This window comes from Trachemys scripta, chromosome 1 (genome assembly GCF_013100865.1).
Source record: "Trachemys scripta elegans isolate TJP31775 chromosome 1, CAS_Tse_1.0, whole genome shotgun sequence".
NCBI lineage: Eukaryota > Metazoa > Chordata > Testudines > Emydidae > Trachemys > Trachemys scripta.
Window position 1 is genome coordinate 16,280,549 of NC_048298.1, and position 15,147 is coordinate 16,295,695.

The 15,147-nt window shown below is 43.8% G+C and overlaps 1 protein-coding gene across 2 annotated transcripts in view; it reads left to right on the forward strand.

Moving 5' to 3' along the window:
- ELAPOR2 (endosome-lysosome associated apoptosis and autophagy regulator family member 2) overlaps window positions 1-15,147 on the forward strand; it is a 154,193-nt gene that overhangs the window by 118,292 nt on the left and 20,754 nt on the right. For both annotated transcript variants that reach the window (XM_034765423.1, XM_034765431.1), the window contains exons 9-15: window positions 4,535-4,715; window positions 5,415-5,543; window positions 7,420-7,510; window positions 9,127-9,229; window positions 9,744-9,881; window positions 13,136-13,399; window positions 14,070-14,243. In XM_034765423.1, coding sequence (XP_034621314.1) covers window positions 4,535-4,715; window positions 5,415-5,543; window positions 7,420-7,510; window positions 9,127-9,229; window positions 9,744-9,881; window positions 13,136-13,399; window positions 14,070-14,243 — 1,080 coding nt within the window. The remainder of the gene's footprint in view (window positions 1-4,534; window positions 4,716-5,414; window positions 5,544-7,419; window positions 7,511-9,126; window positions 9,230-9,743; window positions 9,882-13,135; window positions 13,400-14,069; window positions 14,244-15,147) is intronic.

Genomic DNA, 15,147 nt, shown 5'->3' on the forward strand with positions numbered 1-15,147 from the left:
GTGACGCTGCACCCCATAATGCTTTATGGAAATATGCTTATGAATGTAAATATGACATAACTGGAATATGTTTTATGCTACATATGCCATGTAACATCTCTCTGTAAAGGTTATGATCCACTGAATATGTTCATCCTATTTATATGCATGTGCCATTTTTGTATTCACAGTTATGAATATTGGTGTACTGGTTTAATTTTAAGTAGCCTCAAGGAAGCAGTTGGTCAGCTTCCTGAGAAAAGACTATTCTCAGTAAGTGCCCAATCAAGAAACACTTAAGCTAACAATGAATGTGGAGATGCCAGTCCACATCTGAGCTTTCCCAGGAATGTGGCTTGGTCTGTAAAGTTCTGAGTCATGCATGGACATGTGACTTGCCCATGTGACTCCAAAACTCCATTTTGTAGCTGTAATTCTATACAGGTGGAAGGAGGGGCTTAGACCCACAAGGAGAAACTATATAAAGCCTTGGGAGACCCCTCCATTTTGTCTTCAGCTGGCTCAAGAGATGGGTTCTTCACCTCCAGAGGATACCTGAAAGAAACTGGAACAAAGGACAGTAACCATGGGGGTGTGAGTGATTGCTGGACCCAGACTAGAAGGAGGCTAGTTTGTAAAATAAGCTTACTGGAACATCTCTGAGGGTGAGGTTTCATCTGTAATCACTTTCTTACCGTATTAGGCATAGACTCACGTGTTTTATTTTATTTTGTTTGGTAATTTACTTTGTTCTGTCTATCATTACTTGGAACCACTTAAATCCTACTTTTTGTATTTAATAAAATCACTTTTTATGTAACCCAGAGTATGTATTAATATCTGGGGTGTAAACAGCTGTGCATATCTCTCTATCAGCACTATAGAGGGTGAACAATTTATGAGTTTACCTGGCATAAGCTTTATACAGGGTAAAATGGATTTATTGGGGGTTTGGACACCATTGGAAGTTGGGCATCTGAGTGTTGGAGCCAGGAACTCTTAAGCTGCTTTCAGTTAACCCTGCAGTTTGTGGGACGTAGTTCAGACCTGGGTCTGTGTTTTTAGTCGGCAAGCGTGTCTGGCACAACCAGGCAGGGTTCTGGAGTTCCAAATTAGCAGGGAAAGCAGGGGCATAAGTAGTCTTGGTGCATCAGTTGGCAACCCCAGGGGGGGTTTCTGTGATTCAACCCATCACACAGAGATCCACCTCTGACTCATCTCCCCCTACTTAGGCTACGACTCCCATGGATTGCAATCACTACTCCCTTCTGCTCTCCCAACATGGCTCTGACGTTTCCTGTGATCAGCCTGAATTCTACTATGGGATTCCTCACTCTGTTTTCTGTTGTTTCAATCCAGACACTTCCTGTTGCAGCCTGTTACTCTCTCACTCACTGTCACCCCCACGCTTCTGCAGTCCTACTATCTGAGCTGCCCTGTTCCACCATCCCCTTCTCCTATTGTAAAACAAACAAACCACTTGTATCAGTCCTTCCCTCTTCTCCACCACTCCTGGCTGGCTTGCCAAATCGGTTACCCAGGATTTTCAGAACCCAAAGCAAATTTCACTGTTTCACTCCAGGCAATGTCCGGAATAAATCAGTGGGAACACAGCAATTCTGTCTGATGAAATATCAATACAAGTAAGTATGCTCTGATCTAAAACTACAATTTATTAGATATTAAGCACACACAGACATAAGCAATAGGTTTAGGACATCCCAGCTATAGTTACCCACGGCCTGAGACGGTTTTGAGTGATCACCAGCCAGGCTTTCAGGGACACTCTTTAGAGGTCGGCTCCTTTCTGGAAGAAAAGCTCCCTTGGATTGTTGTGAGGTATTTACTTTTACCCAATCTGTTATAGTTAATTCTAACATAACACGCAACCTGCAGTGACTCCTAGTGGGTCGGTATAATAACCTCTACTGGGTCACCAGTTCTCCTAATTTCAACAAACTACTCATTATTTCAAAACATTTCTAGCCATAACAACAATCGGTCAGGGGCACCTAAAACCAAGGTCATTATCCACTCCGTCTCTTCCATAACTTTCTATCCCATCCTCCCATTCTAATTAACAAACTGCAAGTATGCACCTGTCTAACCTTGTCTCACAAAGGCCTAAGATTATTCCTAGCTATGCGACGCTTGGTTTTCAGCTAGCAGTGGCTGCACATACAACATGGCTGAGTGCAGTACTGCCAAGTTCTGGGGTACACGCAGGAATGTCAAGGGGCAACAGGAGGAGAGAGGTGAGGCGGGAGGGGGTGTGGCCTCTCCCTGTGTCGGAGATGGGGAGGGGCCCATTCCAGTTTGCTCGCCTCTCTAGAGCTTGATACATAAGTGCCCCCCCCCATGTGGGAGGTAGTTCTTCCCTGCACACACAGCCTCTCGCAGATGAGTGCTGGAGATTGCACCAGGGGCCAGAGGAGCCTGTGGCCTGTGAGTGATTCTGGGGATCCCAGGGACATGAGGAAAGGAGTTCAAGCCTATCTGTCTGTGTCCTGCTGGGACTGCATACCCAGAATGTGCCCTGGGCTGGGGAGCAGCAGGGTGCCCTGGCCGGGATAGGCTTCTGATCCTAGGCATCTGTGGAAACACTGTTTCTTAAAAAGAGGAGGGGCATGCATGGTGGGATGTGACTTTCTGAAGGGGGACCCAGCAAAAAAAAATTGGGAACCTCTCGCCTAATGAAATCCTGAAACCAAAATCCTGCAATGATCTATCCCTTAGGAACCCTTGGGATGGCAACTGAGCTTTGCACAGACTCAAGTCTGCTCATGGGGGATCGAATTGCACAGTCTGAGCTGTATGTCAAATGAACAAATAACATTTCACTGCACATAAGTCACTCCTGGGGGTTCAGGAAAAGGCAGCTCATGCTACCTGATCTCATTTCCCTTCTAAACATGTGTTTGCTGAAAGGATTGGAGAGTCAAAGTATTGGCAAGTCTTGAGATAATGTTCAGCTTGTGAAGTTCTCATATACAAATGCCTCAAAATATGCTCCGTTTTCAAAATGGGGGAGGGGAAGGAAGTATTTTTTGTATGTGCTCTTTATACAGAGTAACCCAAACACTTCACAGAAAAAAGTCAATCAAATGCTTCAGGGAAAATAGAAAGTTTTTGTTTTTAAAGTCCGGTTTAAAGAGGGAAAGTGATTAAAGCCAACATGTTCCAACTGGAAGTCAATGGAGATATGCTGCAGTGCCTAAAAGAAATCAACCAAGTAAGGCCTGATCCAAAGCACATTGAAAAGACTGACTAATATCAGTGGGTTTTGGGTCAGGCCCGTATTGATGGGAATGGTAGTCAGAGATAACTGATATTTGTTTGTTAATACAAGAGAAACATACTTTCAACTGATTTGTAGCTATCAAATTGTGCACATGGACAGCCTATGTAACTGTGCGATATTATTACTGTTACTCTCGTCCTTTCCACATATTGCTTATTACACTCACTTTTTGCATCTAGTTTTAAATTATATTGTAAGCTCATCAGAGGAAGGCTGTAGATTCTTATGTGTATGTACAGCACCTTGCACAGTGGGATGCTGATCTTGATTTGGGCCTTTGCATGCTACTGCAATACAAAAAACAAATAATAATTAATAAAACCAGATGCATGTCCTCTTGAAAATCAGGTCACTTATTTTGGTGCCTTGCTATGGATTTAGGCTCCTGTCTTCAGGCATCCATGCTGGAAGATGGCTTCCATGTGTAGGAGGAAATGAGGGAGGGGAAGAAAGCTCCAGATGTGGCATCCAAAGTGCAAAAGAGGCCCCCTATTTCCAGTGGTGAAGAATCCTAACTTATGGGAGGGGATACAGAGAAGCATAGGGCAGAAGGAGGCTATGAGATCATGGGATTAGAGTGGAGAGAGTGCAAGGAGAGTTTCTAATGAAGGTGACAGAGGGATGGGGTGATGCTACTGGAATGAGAAAGCAGTCTGTGCTACTGGATCTGCTGGAGGTTAGAGTGTAGGGATTCAGGAAGCCTAGCGTAGGGGATTGATTTCAGCAGTGTGAACCTAGAAGTTTTGTCAAATAACCCAGGGATGAGTGTGGGTCTGTGTGAGCTTGTATGCAAGTGTGTGAGTGTCTGTGTGTGCAAGTGTGTATGATAAAATAATATCCCATCTTGTCAGACTCTCCTTTATCTGCCTGTCTTGACTCTCTCGGCTCCTGCCTACACCATAACTTGCTCCTACTGAATGCTTCAGGCACTGAATCCTTTTCCTAGGTAAAAAGTCCTCTTTGTCCCATGTTTCTGACTCCACTAACACTCTTCACAGTCAAACCTTTGCTTTGCTCTTATAGCCTAAAATCTTGGAGTCATCTGTGACCCCAGTCTCCTCTCTCCTCCCATGACTCCCTTGTATTCACTAAACATTATTGTCCAAAACTCTCTGATTGGTTTTCATTTTATCATGTCTGGGTCCCACCGAAAACACCCAGCGCCTTCAGGTGAACATTAATTAGGAACTTAATCAGCTTTGAGTCCTAATGCCATCTAATGTAATGTGTGACTCAAATACTTTTCAATTTCAGACTCAGATAATGTACAAATGGATAGAGCCTAAAATCTGCAGGGAGGATCTTCCTGATGCGTTGAAACTGCCTCCTTCTGGAGAGAAGAAGGATTGTCCACCATGCAACCCTGGGTTTTACAACAATGGATCATCTTCCTGCTCTCCTTGCCCTCAGGGCATGATTTCGGATGGAACAAAGGGTATGAGGTCTATTATCTGGTGAATACACCATCTCAATAACTTATGGCAGTTAGACGTCTACAGACTTTGCTTGTTTTTCTGGAGGCTGTCACTTGTTTGTGTGTGGTCTACATTTTTGTGACATGTCCCTGTCAGTCAGTGTTCTGGTCTGTAAAATAGATATTGGCTAAATGACATCGGAGCAGGATTGAGGAAGGGAGGGAGAGATGGAGAACATGAAGAACAGGAGTGTCCCAGTTGATCCCCAGAATGCTTTGTTATAATGTATTGCTGCCGTTATTTACTGTGATGTCTCCTGGATATGTCTCTTGGCTGGTATGCACATATTTAAAGTTATTTTTTAAGCTCTCTGAGAATGGAATCAGAACCATTCCAGACAAAACATTCCATCTAGTCCATCCCTCTGCTGGTGCCTATTTGTTCCCTACAGTTCATTAGTCCAGCTGATCTGATTCAAAGTAGCATCCGCGGTGAGGCCTCTGTCATTCCAGCTGGGAGAAAGTTCTACAGGTCTGATTCTGTGTGATCATTGGCTGTTCATTTTTAAAGGGCTTAATTGTTTCTTTTGAACTGCGTCTTCAGATTTGCTCACAGCTGCCCTGAATGAAACTCTAATGGTTATGGAGTTTTTTAAAGCGCTGTGTTTGATATTCACTTATTGTGTGTAATTTTCTTTTTCTGCCTTTCTCTTCCTGTAGAATGCAAGGCCTGCCCTGCTGGGACTGAACCAGCTCTCGGGCTTGAATATAAATGGTGGAACGTTCTGCCAGTCAATATGAAGACTTCTTGTTTTAATGTTGGCAATTCAAAGTGTGATGGAATGAATGGTGAGCCGGTCTTTCTATCTTATTACTTGTCTGTCTTTCATGGGTGCCACTCACCATAGTATTTGAGTGCCTATCCCAGTGAATATATGTGCTTTATGCAGTTCATCCCAACATGCAGCTCCTTTTCTTCCTCTCACTGCACAAGGATTTGATACCTCTAATAGATATAAAACTTGTTGAATACCAAAAAGGAGAAAATAAATATCCTCAACTGGTGTAAACGTTTTGGCTTCGTTGACTTCCCTGGAGCTACACCGATTTATACCAGCTGAGAATCTGGCCCATAGTACACTGTTATGCATCTAAAGGTCTATATTAGAAAGAAAGTCCTCTCCGAGTTCTATTTTTGGTTCTTTCCATTTGTGTCTTCATGATCATTGTGACTTTCAAGGACATTTTATTAGTGTTTTTGAAAACATACAAAGTTTTCAATCTTTGCATCAAGCCAGCCTAGAGCTTTCAAAGCAGTCTCCCTGCATGTGCGCTGAGATGGCAGCAGAGAGCCATCACAGAACCCCTATGAAAATATTCTTGTTCAAAAATTTTCCAACCCATCCTTCTATTAGTGCCTATGAGAAATTGTTCTTGTTCTGTATAAGGATCCTGGTGAACAACTGTTCTCTATTTTACATGCTAAAACTGCTAGGATGATGTAATTCAGTCCTTGATTCAGCAAAACACAGACTTAACTTCAAGTGCTTACGTGCTTTGCTGAATAGGGATGGACTTCCACAGATTTGTAGATTTTTAAGGACAGAAGGACATTATGATCAAGTAGTCAGACCTCTTGTATGTCATACTCCATAGAATTTCAGTTGCTTTGATAAATCATGACTTCATGGTAATATTTGCCTGTGAAATTGACAATTAATAGCTAACTTCCAGGAGATGCAAGAGAATGATGGGCTCTTACCACTCCAAAAAAAAAAAAAAAAAATCTTGGAGTCATTGTGGATAGTTCTCTGAAAACATCTGCTCAATGTGTAGCAGCAGTCAAAAAGCATAACAGAATGTTAAGAGCCATGAGGAAAGAGATATATAATAAGACAGAAAATATCATAATGCCACTATATAAATCCTCCACACCTTGAAAACTGCATACAGTTCTGATTACCCCAATTCAAAGAAGAAATATTAGACTTGAAAAAGCTATAGAGAAGGGCAACACAATTGATTACGGATATAGAAGCTGTTCCATACAAGGACTGATTAAAAAGACTGGAACTGTTCAGCTTAGAGAAGAGATGACTAAGGGGGGGGGAGATATGATAGAGGTTTATAAAATCATGAATGGTGTGGAGAAAGTGAATAGGGAAGTGTTATTTACCCTTTCACATAACACAAGAATCATGGGTCCCCCAATAAAATTAATATGCAGCAGGTTTAAAACAAACATAAGGAAGTACTTCTCCCACAATGCTCACTCAAACAGTGGAATTCGTTGCGAGGGGATGTGAAGGCCAAAAGTATAAGTGTGTTTAAAAAAAAAAAAAAGAATTAGATAAGTTCATGGAGGATAGGTCCATCAGTGTCTATTAGCCCAGATGGTCAGGGATGCACCCCCATGCTGTGGGGTCTCTAACTTTCTGACTGTCAGAAGCTGGAACTGGACAACAGGGGATGTATCATTCGATAACTGCCCTGTTCTGTTCATTTTCTCTGGCCATTGCTGGAAGACAGGATACTGGGCTAGATGGACCATTGGACTGACCCAGAACAACCATTCTTAAAACAGTTTATTAGGACTTTACAATTTAGTCTAAAGATTTTTTTTTTTAAATAATTAACTAAATTTTGAAAAATACATTATATAGAGAGACTTATTATTTAAATAAACTGACTGTTTCTTGTACAAAAAATGGCCTTTCCTTTGCAGGCTGGGAGGTGGCTGGTGATCACATCCAGAGTGGGGCAGGGGGCTCTGACAATGATTATCTTATCCTGAACCTGCATATCCCAGGATTTAAGTAAGGAACATAGTTTCTTTGTCAATTTTTCTTGTATTTTTTCCTCTTGTACCTGTTTCACGTTGGCTCATGCTTGGAATACAATGGAAAGAAAGTTACTATGGGCTAGTCTACACTAGAAGCGATACAGCTGCACCAATGCAGCTGTGCTGCTGTAGTGCATCTGGTGAAGATGCTCTATGCTGACAGGAGAGAGCTCTCCCGTCAGCATAATAGATCCTCCTCCACGAAAGGCGGGAGTTATGTCAGTGGAAGAAGCTCTCCTGCCAACATAGCGCTGTCCACACCGGTACTTAGCTTGGTGTAACTTATGTTGTTCAAAGGGATGGCTTATTCATACTCCTGAGTGACATGACTTATACCGATGTAAGTGGTAGCATAGACCAAGCCTGATTCTCCAGTACTACATCATCCATAAGTAACTCATTATCCAGTATTTTATTGTGATTGGGACTGTTGACAACATAAGCCTTGAATTTCCAATCAGGCTGCTTCTTACAGCTGTATGGAGTGAAGTCATTGCACAGGATAACAGGATCAGGGCCTTGGCCAGCAGCGAAGGGCCATATTGTGCTTTCACTTAGGCTGGAGCAAATCAGGTGCAATTCCATTGAAGTCAAACCAATGAGATCTGAATCCGGCCTTAGGTTGTGACCCTGCAGAGCTTACTTACGTAAGCAATCCTACTGAAGTCAGCGGTATGATGTATTCCCATACACAACGCGCAGCCATATGGCTGACTTTTATTTTAGAATAAGGGATGACAACAAACAAGAACGGTCTCTAAGAGAGAGATCACAGTGACTCTGAATGTGTGTGTGTCCTCTCTGACATGCTCAGTCAGCTCTCCTTCACTAGGGTCTTGCCTTCACTAGGAAGAAAGTTGTTGTTGAACAGGTGATGGATTTGCAAACCAGGGGACTACAACTCCCATCAGCCCCCTCCCCACCGTACATCCCCTTTCTCCTGGCTATGCAGGGATTATGTATCCCATCAGCCTCCTCCCCGTGCACTTTCCCCTTCCTCTGGCCAGGCACGGAGGAAGGTCCGAAAGGGGAAGTGGCCAACCTCTGTTTGGAGGTGGGAGCCACGTGGCAGCAGGAAGCTGGAGAAAAGCCGCAGGAATTGTGGACGGAGCTGCACGTGGAACAGGCGGTGGCTGCCAGACCTCACAGCTGGGTGCGGAGCTGCATGGGACTTATAGGGAGCAGCAGTGGCTGGGCAGGAAGCCAGTGCAAAGGGGCCCAATGAGAGACACTAACTGAGCCTGCTTGGAAACCTGCAAATGCTTTTTTGCTTGAATAGAGACTGGGCTGGAGAGGGCACCCCAGGCATTAGGCCTGAAGAGCCCTGACAGCTGACTGGACTGCCCCAGGGATCCAGACAGGTAAAACCGTATGTTCATTGTAAAAAAATAATAAAAAATCACACACACACACACCCCTCCCCCCGAACTGAAGTAGTGATACCAGTACAAAAACCAGTTACATTAGGACAGGTTTCATGTGAGTGAATTTCTTCACCTCTCTTGTTGATTAAAAAACCAATTGGCATAATTGACTGCTAGGTGTCCTTAGAGCACCTGTTAAATTTTTCATTTCCTGTCTGTTAAACAGACCTCCAACATCAGTGACAGGAGCAACCGGGTCAGAACTAGGACGGATTTCTTTTATTTTTGAGACCATCTGTTCAGCAGATTGCGTGATGTACTTTATGGTGGTAAGTGAGACCTCTATCTGTATGGCGGAGGGATATGATCTTGGTCTTCCACATATCTCTTTCATAGTTGTATATGGGCATGAATTAGCTGCGCTAGATTTATTATCACTAAGAGTAAGTGTGGCATTAGTTTAATATCTGCAGTGCCCTTGTAGGGGTATTTATCTGATGCTCTAGCAGGGCTTCTCCATCACTCATGGTAATGATCCTGTTCTTTTCTGCTATCTGATTATTTTAAAAATACAAAAAAGGACTAAATTCTGCATCATTCAATCCATTGACTACAATATGATCAGGATTTTGACCTCTCAAGTATAGTAGTATCGTGGTTCAGGATACAGGGCATGGGAATTGCACTCAGAAAAGTTGAGTTCTATTCCTGATTCTGCCACTCACCCACTGTGTAAGTCTGGAGAGTGGCTAAGGCCTCATAGCTATTACTGTAACACACTGGCATTTAATATTTCACAGCTTCATTCCACAGTATTGTTAATTCTACTATGTACATTTTTAGGATATTAATAGAAAAACCACGAATGTTGTGGAATCCTGGGGCAAGACGAAGGAGAAACAATCTTACACTCACATTATCTCCAAAAATGCTTCCTTCACATTCACATGGGCCTTCCAGAGGACAAACCAGGGCGAAGATGTAAGTATTAGATGCTTGCTTTTTTAACAACATAGCCTCCTCTTGACATTTGCTCGAAGTGCCCAGACCTCCCAGTACACTCCAGCTTGTTTCTCAGTTCATTTATAGAGGAAGCTGGCAGATGGTAGACCTCCTGTCCAACTTAACTGCCACTTTCTGCCATCTGGATTTGTGGTTGTGGATATATCAGACTTCCAATAGTGGCTGAGTAGGGAGATGGAAAGTGGATGGGTAAAAAGGAAGAAATGACATAGAAAATAGCGAGGAGCTGGAAAAGTTGAGTAAATTTCTAAAAGTAAAAGATCTTGGGCGATCTCCAAAAAAGGTGGTTGATCCAATTGACTCCCCCTTATTGGAAGAGATGTCCCTCATTTCAGATCCAAATTTGCTTCCATCTGACACAAAGTAGGTGTTGTCTTGTTTTAATAATGGTAGAGAGTGATATGAAAAATGCTGACTTGGGAAACTGAGGAGACAGAAAATGTTACAAGCATAAGCTTCCTGTGCTTGCACTTGTACATTGTCCATTCTGTTATGTCTTTCTCAGCACCTTGCATTTGGGCCATGATTCAGCAAGGTACTTAAGCGCATACCTAGCTTTGACCTTGGGAGCAGCTCCATTGGAAAAAGTGTGAAAGAATTGTCTGTGCAACTGTTCTCGTGCTTGAAATTAGGCATCTGCTTAAGAACTTGGCTGAAATTGGGGCTTTTGGCTTTATCAGGTTTAGAGGCATGTTGGGGAAGCTCTAACTTGTGTGAGCAGCATCTACATTGCACTTAACCCAAGGTCTCCTTAACCCTGGCAGCGTTAGGAGGCAATCTTTATATACAGATGAACTCCCCTTGCATAGATTAACCTCTGAAGGTAGCACAATGCTTTTCTTCAACACAGGTTATGTGTTAATAGTTGGTTCATCTCTTCCACCAAACTCAGCCCATTGAACAAACGTCTTCGTTGAGGACACCCCAAGGAAGATTTCATTTTGTATTTATCTCTGTGTTTTCCTGTGTTCTTTATAGGTAATTCTGGAGTAATGAGGCACTGTAACACCATATCTTGTCTCACATTCATAAGCCAACTGGTATTGAGACTTCCTCTGCCAATAGTTCTTCTTTTCGGGTTTTCAAAATAGTTTCACTGATTGTGGCCTGGTGCCCAGTGTCCCAGGCAGCATTTCCATCTCTTTGTATAATCAACACTGAGGCATTTCTCCCACAATTTTCATTTCAATGTCCTTTTCCTACATTTTTGGTTAGATTTTTAGTAATTGTGAGAACTGAAGGAGTGACAGCAGTCAACCATAAACGTGGGCATGTGTAGTGCTAACCTGCACACACAACACTGTTAATCTACCATTGCAATCCTGGAGCTCTGCTCAGCAGAGACTGCCATTCATGCTGGTGTGTTACAAATTCTGTGCTGGTTTTGTAATATTAGGCACATGCCTCTTGGAGCTAGTTGGAGGGCACCAAGTATAGCATCAGGGGCTTGAGACAAATCCCAAGATCTTTGAAAGCAAAAGGCTCACACATTCATCTACTCCACCACAAACCAAGAGACGCTGTTCCTTTGTTATTGAATTAAGCATGAAGGCCTGCTCAGTCCAGAAAATATTGTAAGGGGCAGTTAAGTGCCATAGTTTTCTGCTCTCTCTTCTAATCCCGACTCCTGCATGTAGGACACCAGCAGATTGCTCCACTGTCATTATAGCGGCTTTTGCAGTCCATATTGACTAGTTAAGGACCACTTCTGTACCAAATATACATTGTTTCATTTATAATACAGAATAAACATGCAGTGTTGGAATTAAGACCAAGTCATCACCATCAAATGACTGCTTGGTAGCTTATGTGAAATGAATTGGTAAAGCAGTTCTTAGTAGACACAAAGCCACTATCACCAAGTTGGCATCAGGGTCAGTGATCTCAGTAGAGATAGGACTGACTCAACATGGAGACTAGATCTCCAGCGGGTACCTTGGTGATGTGATTGTGAGCAATCATGCCTGGCTGCTGCCTTTTGGGGGGGAGAGATAGCTCAGTAGTTTGAGTGTTGGCCTGCTAAACCCAGGGTTGTGAGTTCAGCCCTTGAGGGGGCCACTTGGGGATCTGGGGCAAAATCAGTACTTGGTCCTGCTAGTGAAGGCAGGGGGCTGGACTCAATGACCTTTCAAGGTCCCTTCCAGTTCTAGGAGATGGGATATCTCCATTAATTAATTAAAAAAAAAAAAAAAAGGACTTGCCCCCAGGTCTGTCAACCCAGCACAAAAAACAATACACATTTTTTTTAAACAGTAAAAAAATAAAAAAAAAAAAAAAAAAAAAAGACACTCCCTTGCCTAATTACATTCCCCTTTTCTTCAGCCTCAACACATGATTTAGCTAAACAGATCATTTCAGGTATGATCTTCTTATCCCTTAGATGTGAATTTAGGAATTACATTTAGACCAGTCAGGTGCTGGTAATCATATGCTGTTAGAAGCCAACGTTATGGACTTCAGATGGAAACAGACGTGCAATACTACAGGCTGTGAACTTGGTAATCTAGAATGAGGTGGAGGTGGAGAATGGCCAGGAGTTTTAGGCATTTGTCTGTCAGTTGAGGAATGGTCTGAGCACACACTATTAGTCTGAGTTTTAGTCGTTGCTGTGAAGTTGTCTCTTCCTGTAACCTTGGGCAGTGAACCTTCCTGCCTCAGTTTCCCCATCTGTTAAATGTGAACTCACCAAGTCACTATTCAGAAAAGCATCTTAAGCAAGTGCTCAAGTGCCATTAAAGTCAATGGGACTTAGGCCCATTTCAATCCCTTTACTTCAGGGTTAAGTTTCATTTTCCAAATCAAACCAGTTAAACCTAAATCAAAACAGACAAAATAGGCCCCTTCCCCTGACCCAGGCTCTCTTGGAAGAGCAGGTATCACTGATGCCATGCTCAACTAAGCTGCTTGTTGGCCTTTTATTTTAGTCTGCAAGTCACCTGTTCCTATCCCCTGATCCCTTGCCTCAGCCCCATCACCTGAGCCACAGCTTAATAGTCACAGATAGGGGCTAAGCCCAACTCCCTTAAAGGGCCATCCCACCCTGTGACACACATGTTTAAAACTAACTACATGCTTAAATGTGTTCCCATATTTGGGGCCCTATTTCACAGAAGATGAGCATTCCGGATTCTGATTGTGCTATACTATAGGTGAAGTATTTAACGTGTGACTCGAAAGTAGCTCTGGGGTTATTTCTCCTGCACTTGTTTCAGAGCAGGCAATTCATACACGACGTGGCAAAGATCTACTCGATAACAGTGACAAATGTGTTGGATGGAGTTGCCTCGTCTTGCCGGGCCTGCGCACTGGGGTCTGAACAGTCTGGGTCATCCTGCGTACCCTGTCCTGCTGGACACTACATTGAGAAGGAAACCAACCAATGCAAGGAGTGCCCAGCCAACACATATCTGTCCATACATCAGGTGTACGGCAAAGAGTCTTGTATCCCATGTGGGCCTGGCAGTAAAAGCAACAAGGTACAGAGATTGAAAGTGGTTTTAACCCTGACTAAAGGCAGAGATGGGAGGTTGTAGTATAAGCACTCTAGGGGCAGGTCTTACAGCTTCACTGTAGAAATGCCACCAGGTTGCTTGTCCTGCAGTGTAGTTAAAACCAATGTTTCATAGCTCTAAATTCATCCCTGGTGTAACTTCTGTTTGTAAACATGTGATGATAGGCTATAGTTGTGTTTCCGTGCAACGAAACCGCCGTCTAGTCCATCTGCAGGGATCGAACCCAGGACGTTGGGATCCAAAAGCCCAAGCTTCTACTGGCTGACTGAAAGCACGAGATCCATTAGTGAAAATGTAGTAATGGACTCGTAAACTGCTATGTTATCTAGCTACAGTAGGGGACAAAGACCAACACTGGATTAATTGGGGTTACATACACTTGCCAATGCCCTCTGCTGACTGGAATTCTAGACTCACGTCAGATTGCGATATAATGGTGGTAGCCTGCAGCAGATATAAGCTGTGGTTAAAATAGTTTGGAACAGGAGTGGGAGCTCTCACCTCACCAACCTAGGAGAGGGGAACATGTGAGCCAGGGAGATAGGAGGGACTCTCCTTTTACTTTTAGCAGAGGAAGGGGAGTTGTTGGGGTCAGTAGCTGTCCTGTAATATTTACCTTCTCTCCTTCCCAAAGGACCATTCCGCCTGCTTCAGTGACTGCACGCTCTCTTACCTCAGGGACAACCAGACCCTGAATTATGACTTTACCAACCTCAGCGGGGTGGGGTCATTAATGAATGGACCCAGCTTTACATCCAAAGGGACAAAGTTCTTTCATTTCTTTAACATCAGCCTGTGTGGGAATGAGGTGAGTGGTGGCTTTTGCAGGCGGGCGGGGTGTAGCCTTACACTCGGCGTTTGCATTTCCTGACATTGATACGTTGCAGTACCCCACTGGTCAGTTGGGACTTGATCTTGGGTGGTGCTAACGGTCCTTGGCTCCCTCAGCTACTTACAGAAATGGGCCCTGCATAGCACAAGCACTTTCCAGTGGGCTTCGAATCCAGCCCCGAGTGAAGCTGCTGTATATGGCAGAATGATTCTCCGGCGAGGGCACAGGCGTGCTAAAGGCTGAATTGATGCACAGAAATGGAGCTTACTGACTCCGTAGCTTCACTGATTTTTCCTTTGCTCTCACGCCGGGGGGGGGTCTCCTAAATCCAGTCATAAACCTGAGTTTTCGGCTGCTAATGTGGTGTGCCGCTGAGCTAGCAGCTGAGACTCTTTGCTGTTGACTTCTTTCTTCACGGCCCCGGTGTTTCTGTCTCTGGCGTCCCTTGAGGCCCAGCTGTCTGCCACAGCTGTGCACTTCCTGCGTCTGTACTTGACTTTCTGTTTTCAGACTTTTGGAGCAGTGGTGAAAAGTGTTTAACCGATGCAGTTGAAAACCAGGATTTCCAGCAACGGGGGCTTAATCTGAAATGTCCCGATAAAATGCTAGTGTGGACCCTGATCTGTCAAAGCACTTAAGCCCATGCGTAAATGAAAGCATGCAAGTAGTCCCATGGATGGCAGTAATCCAAGGGGCCTAGTTGCATGCTTAAAATTACGCAGATGCTTAATTGCTTCGCTGGATCAGAGCCTCAAGGCTGAGCCCTGTCAGGTGCTGCACACACTTCCTGATCCAGCAAAGCATGTAAGCACCGGTGTGACATTAAGCAGGTGAGTAGTCCCATCAGCTTGGAGTGACACACCTGCTTTGAGTTAAGCCT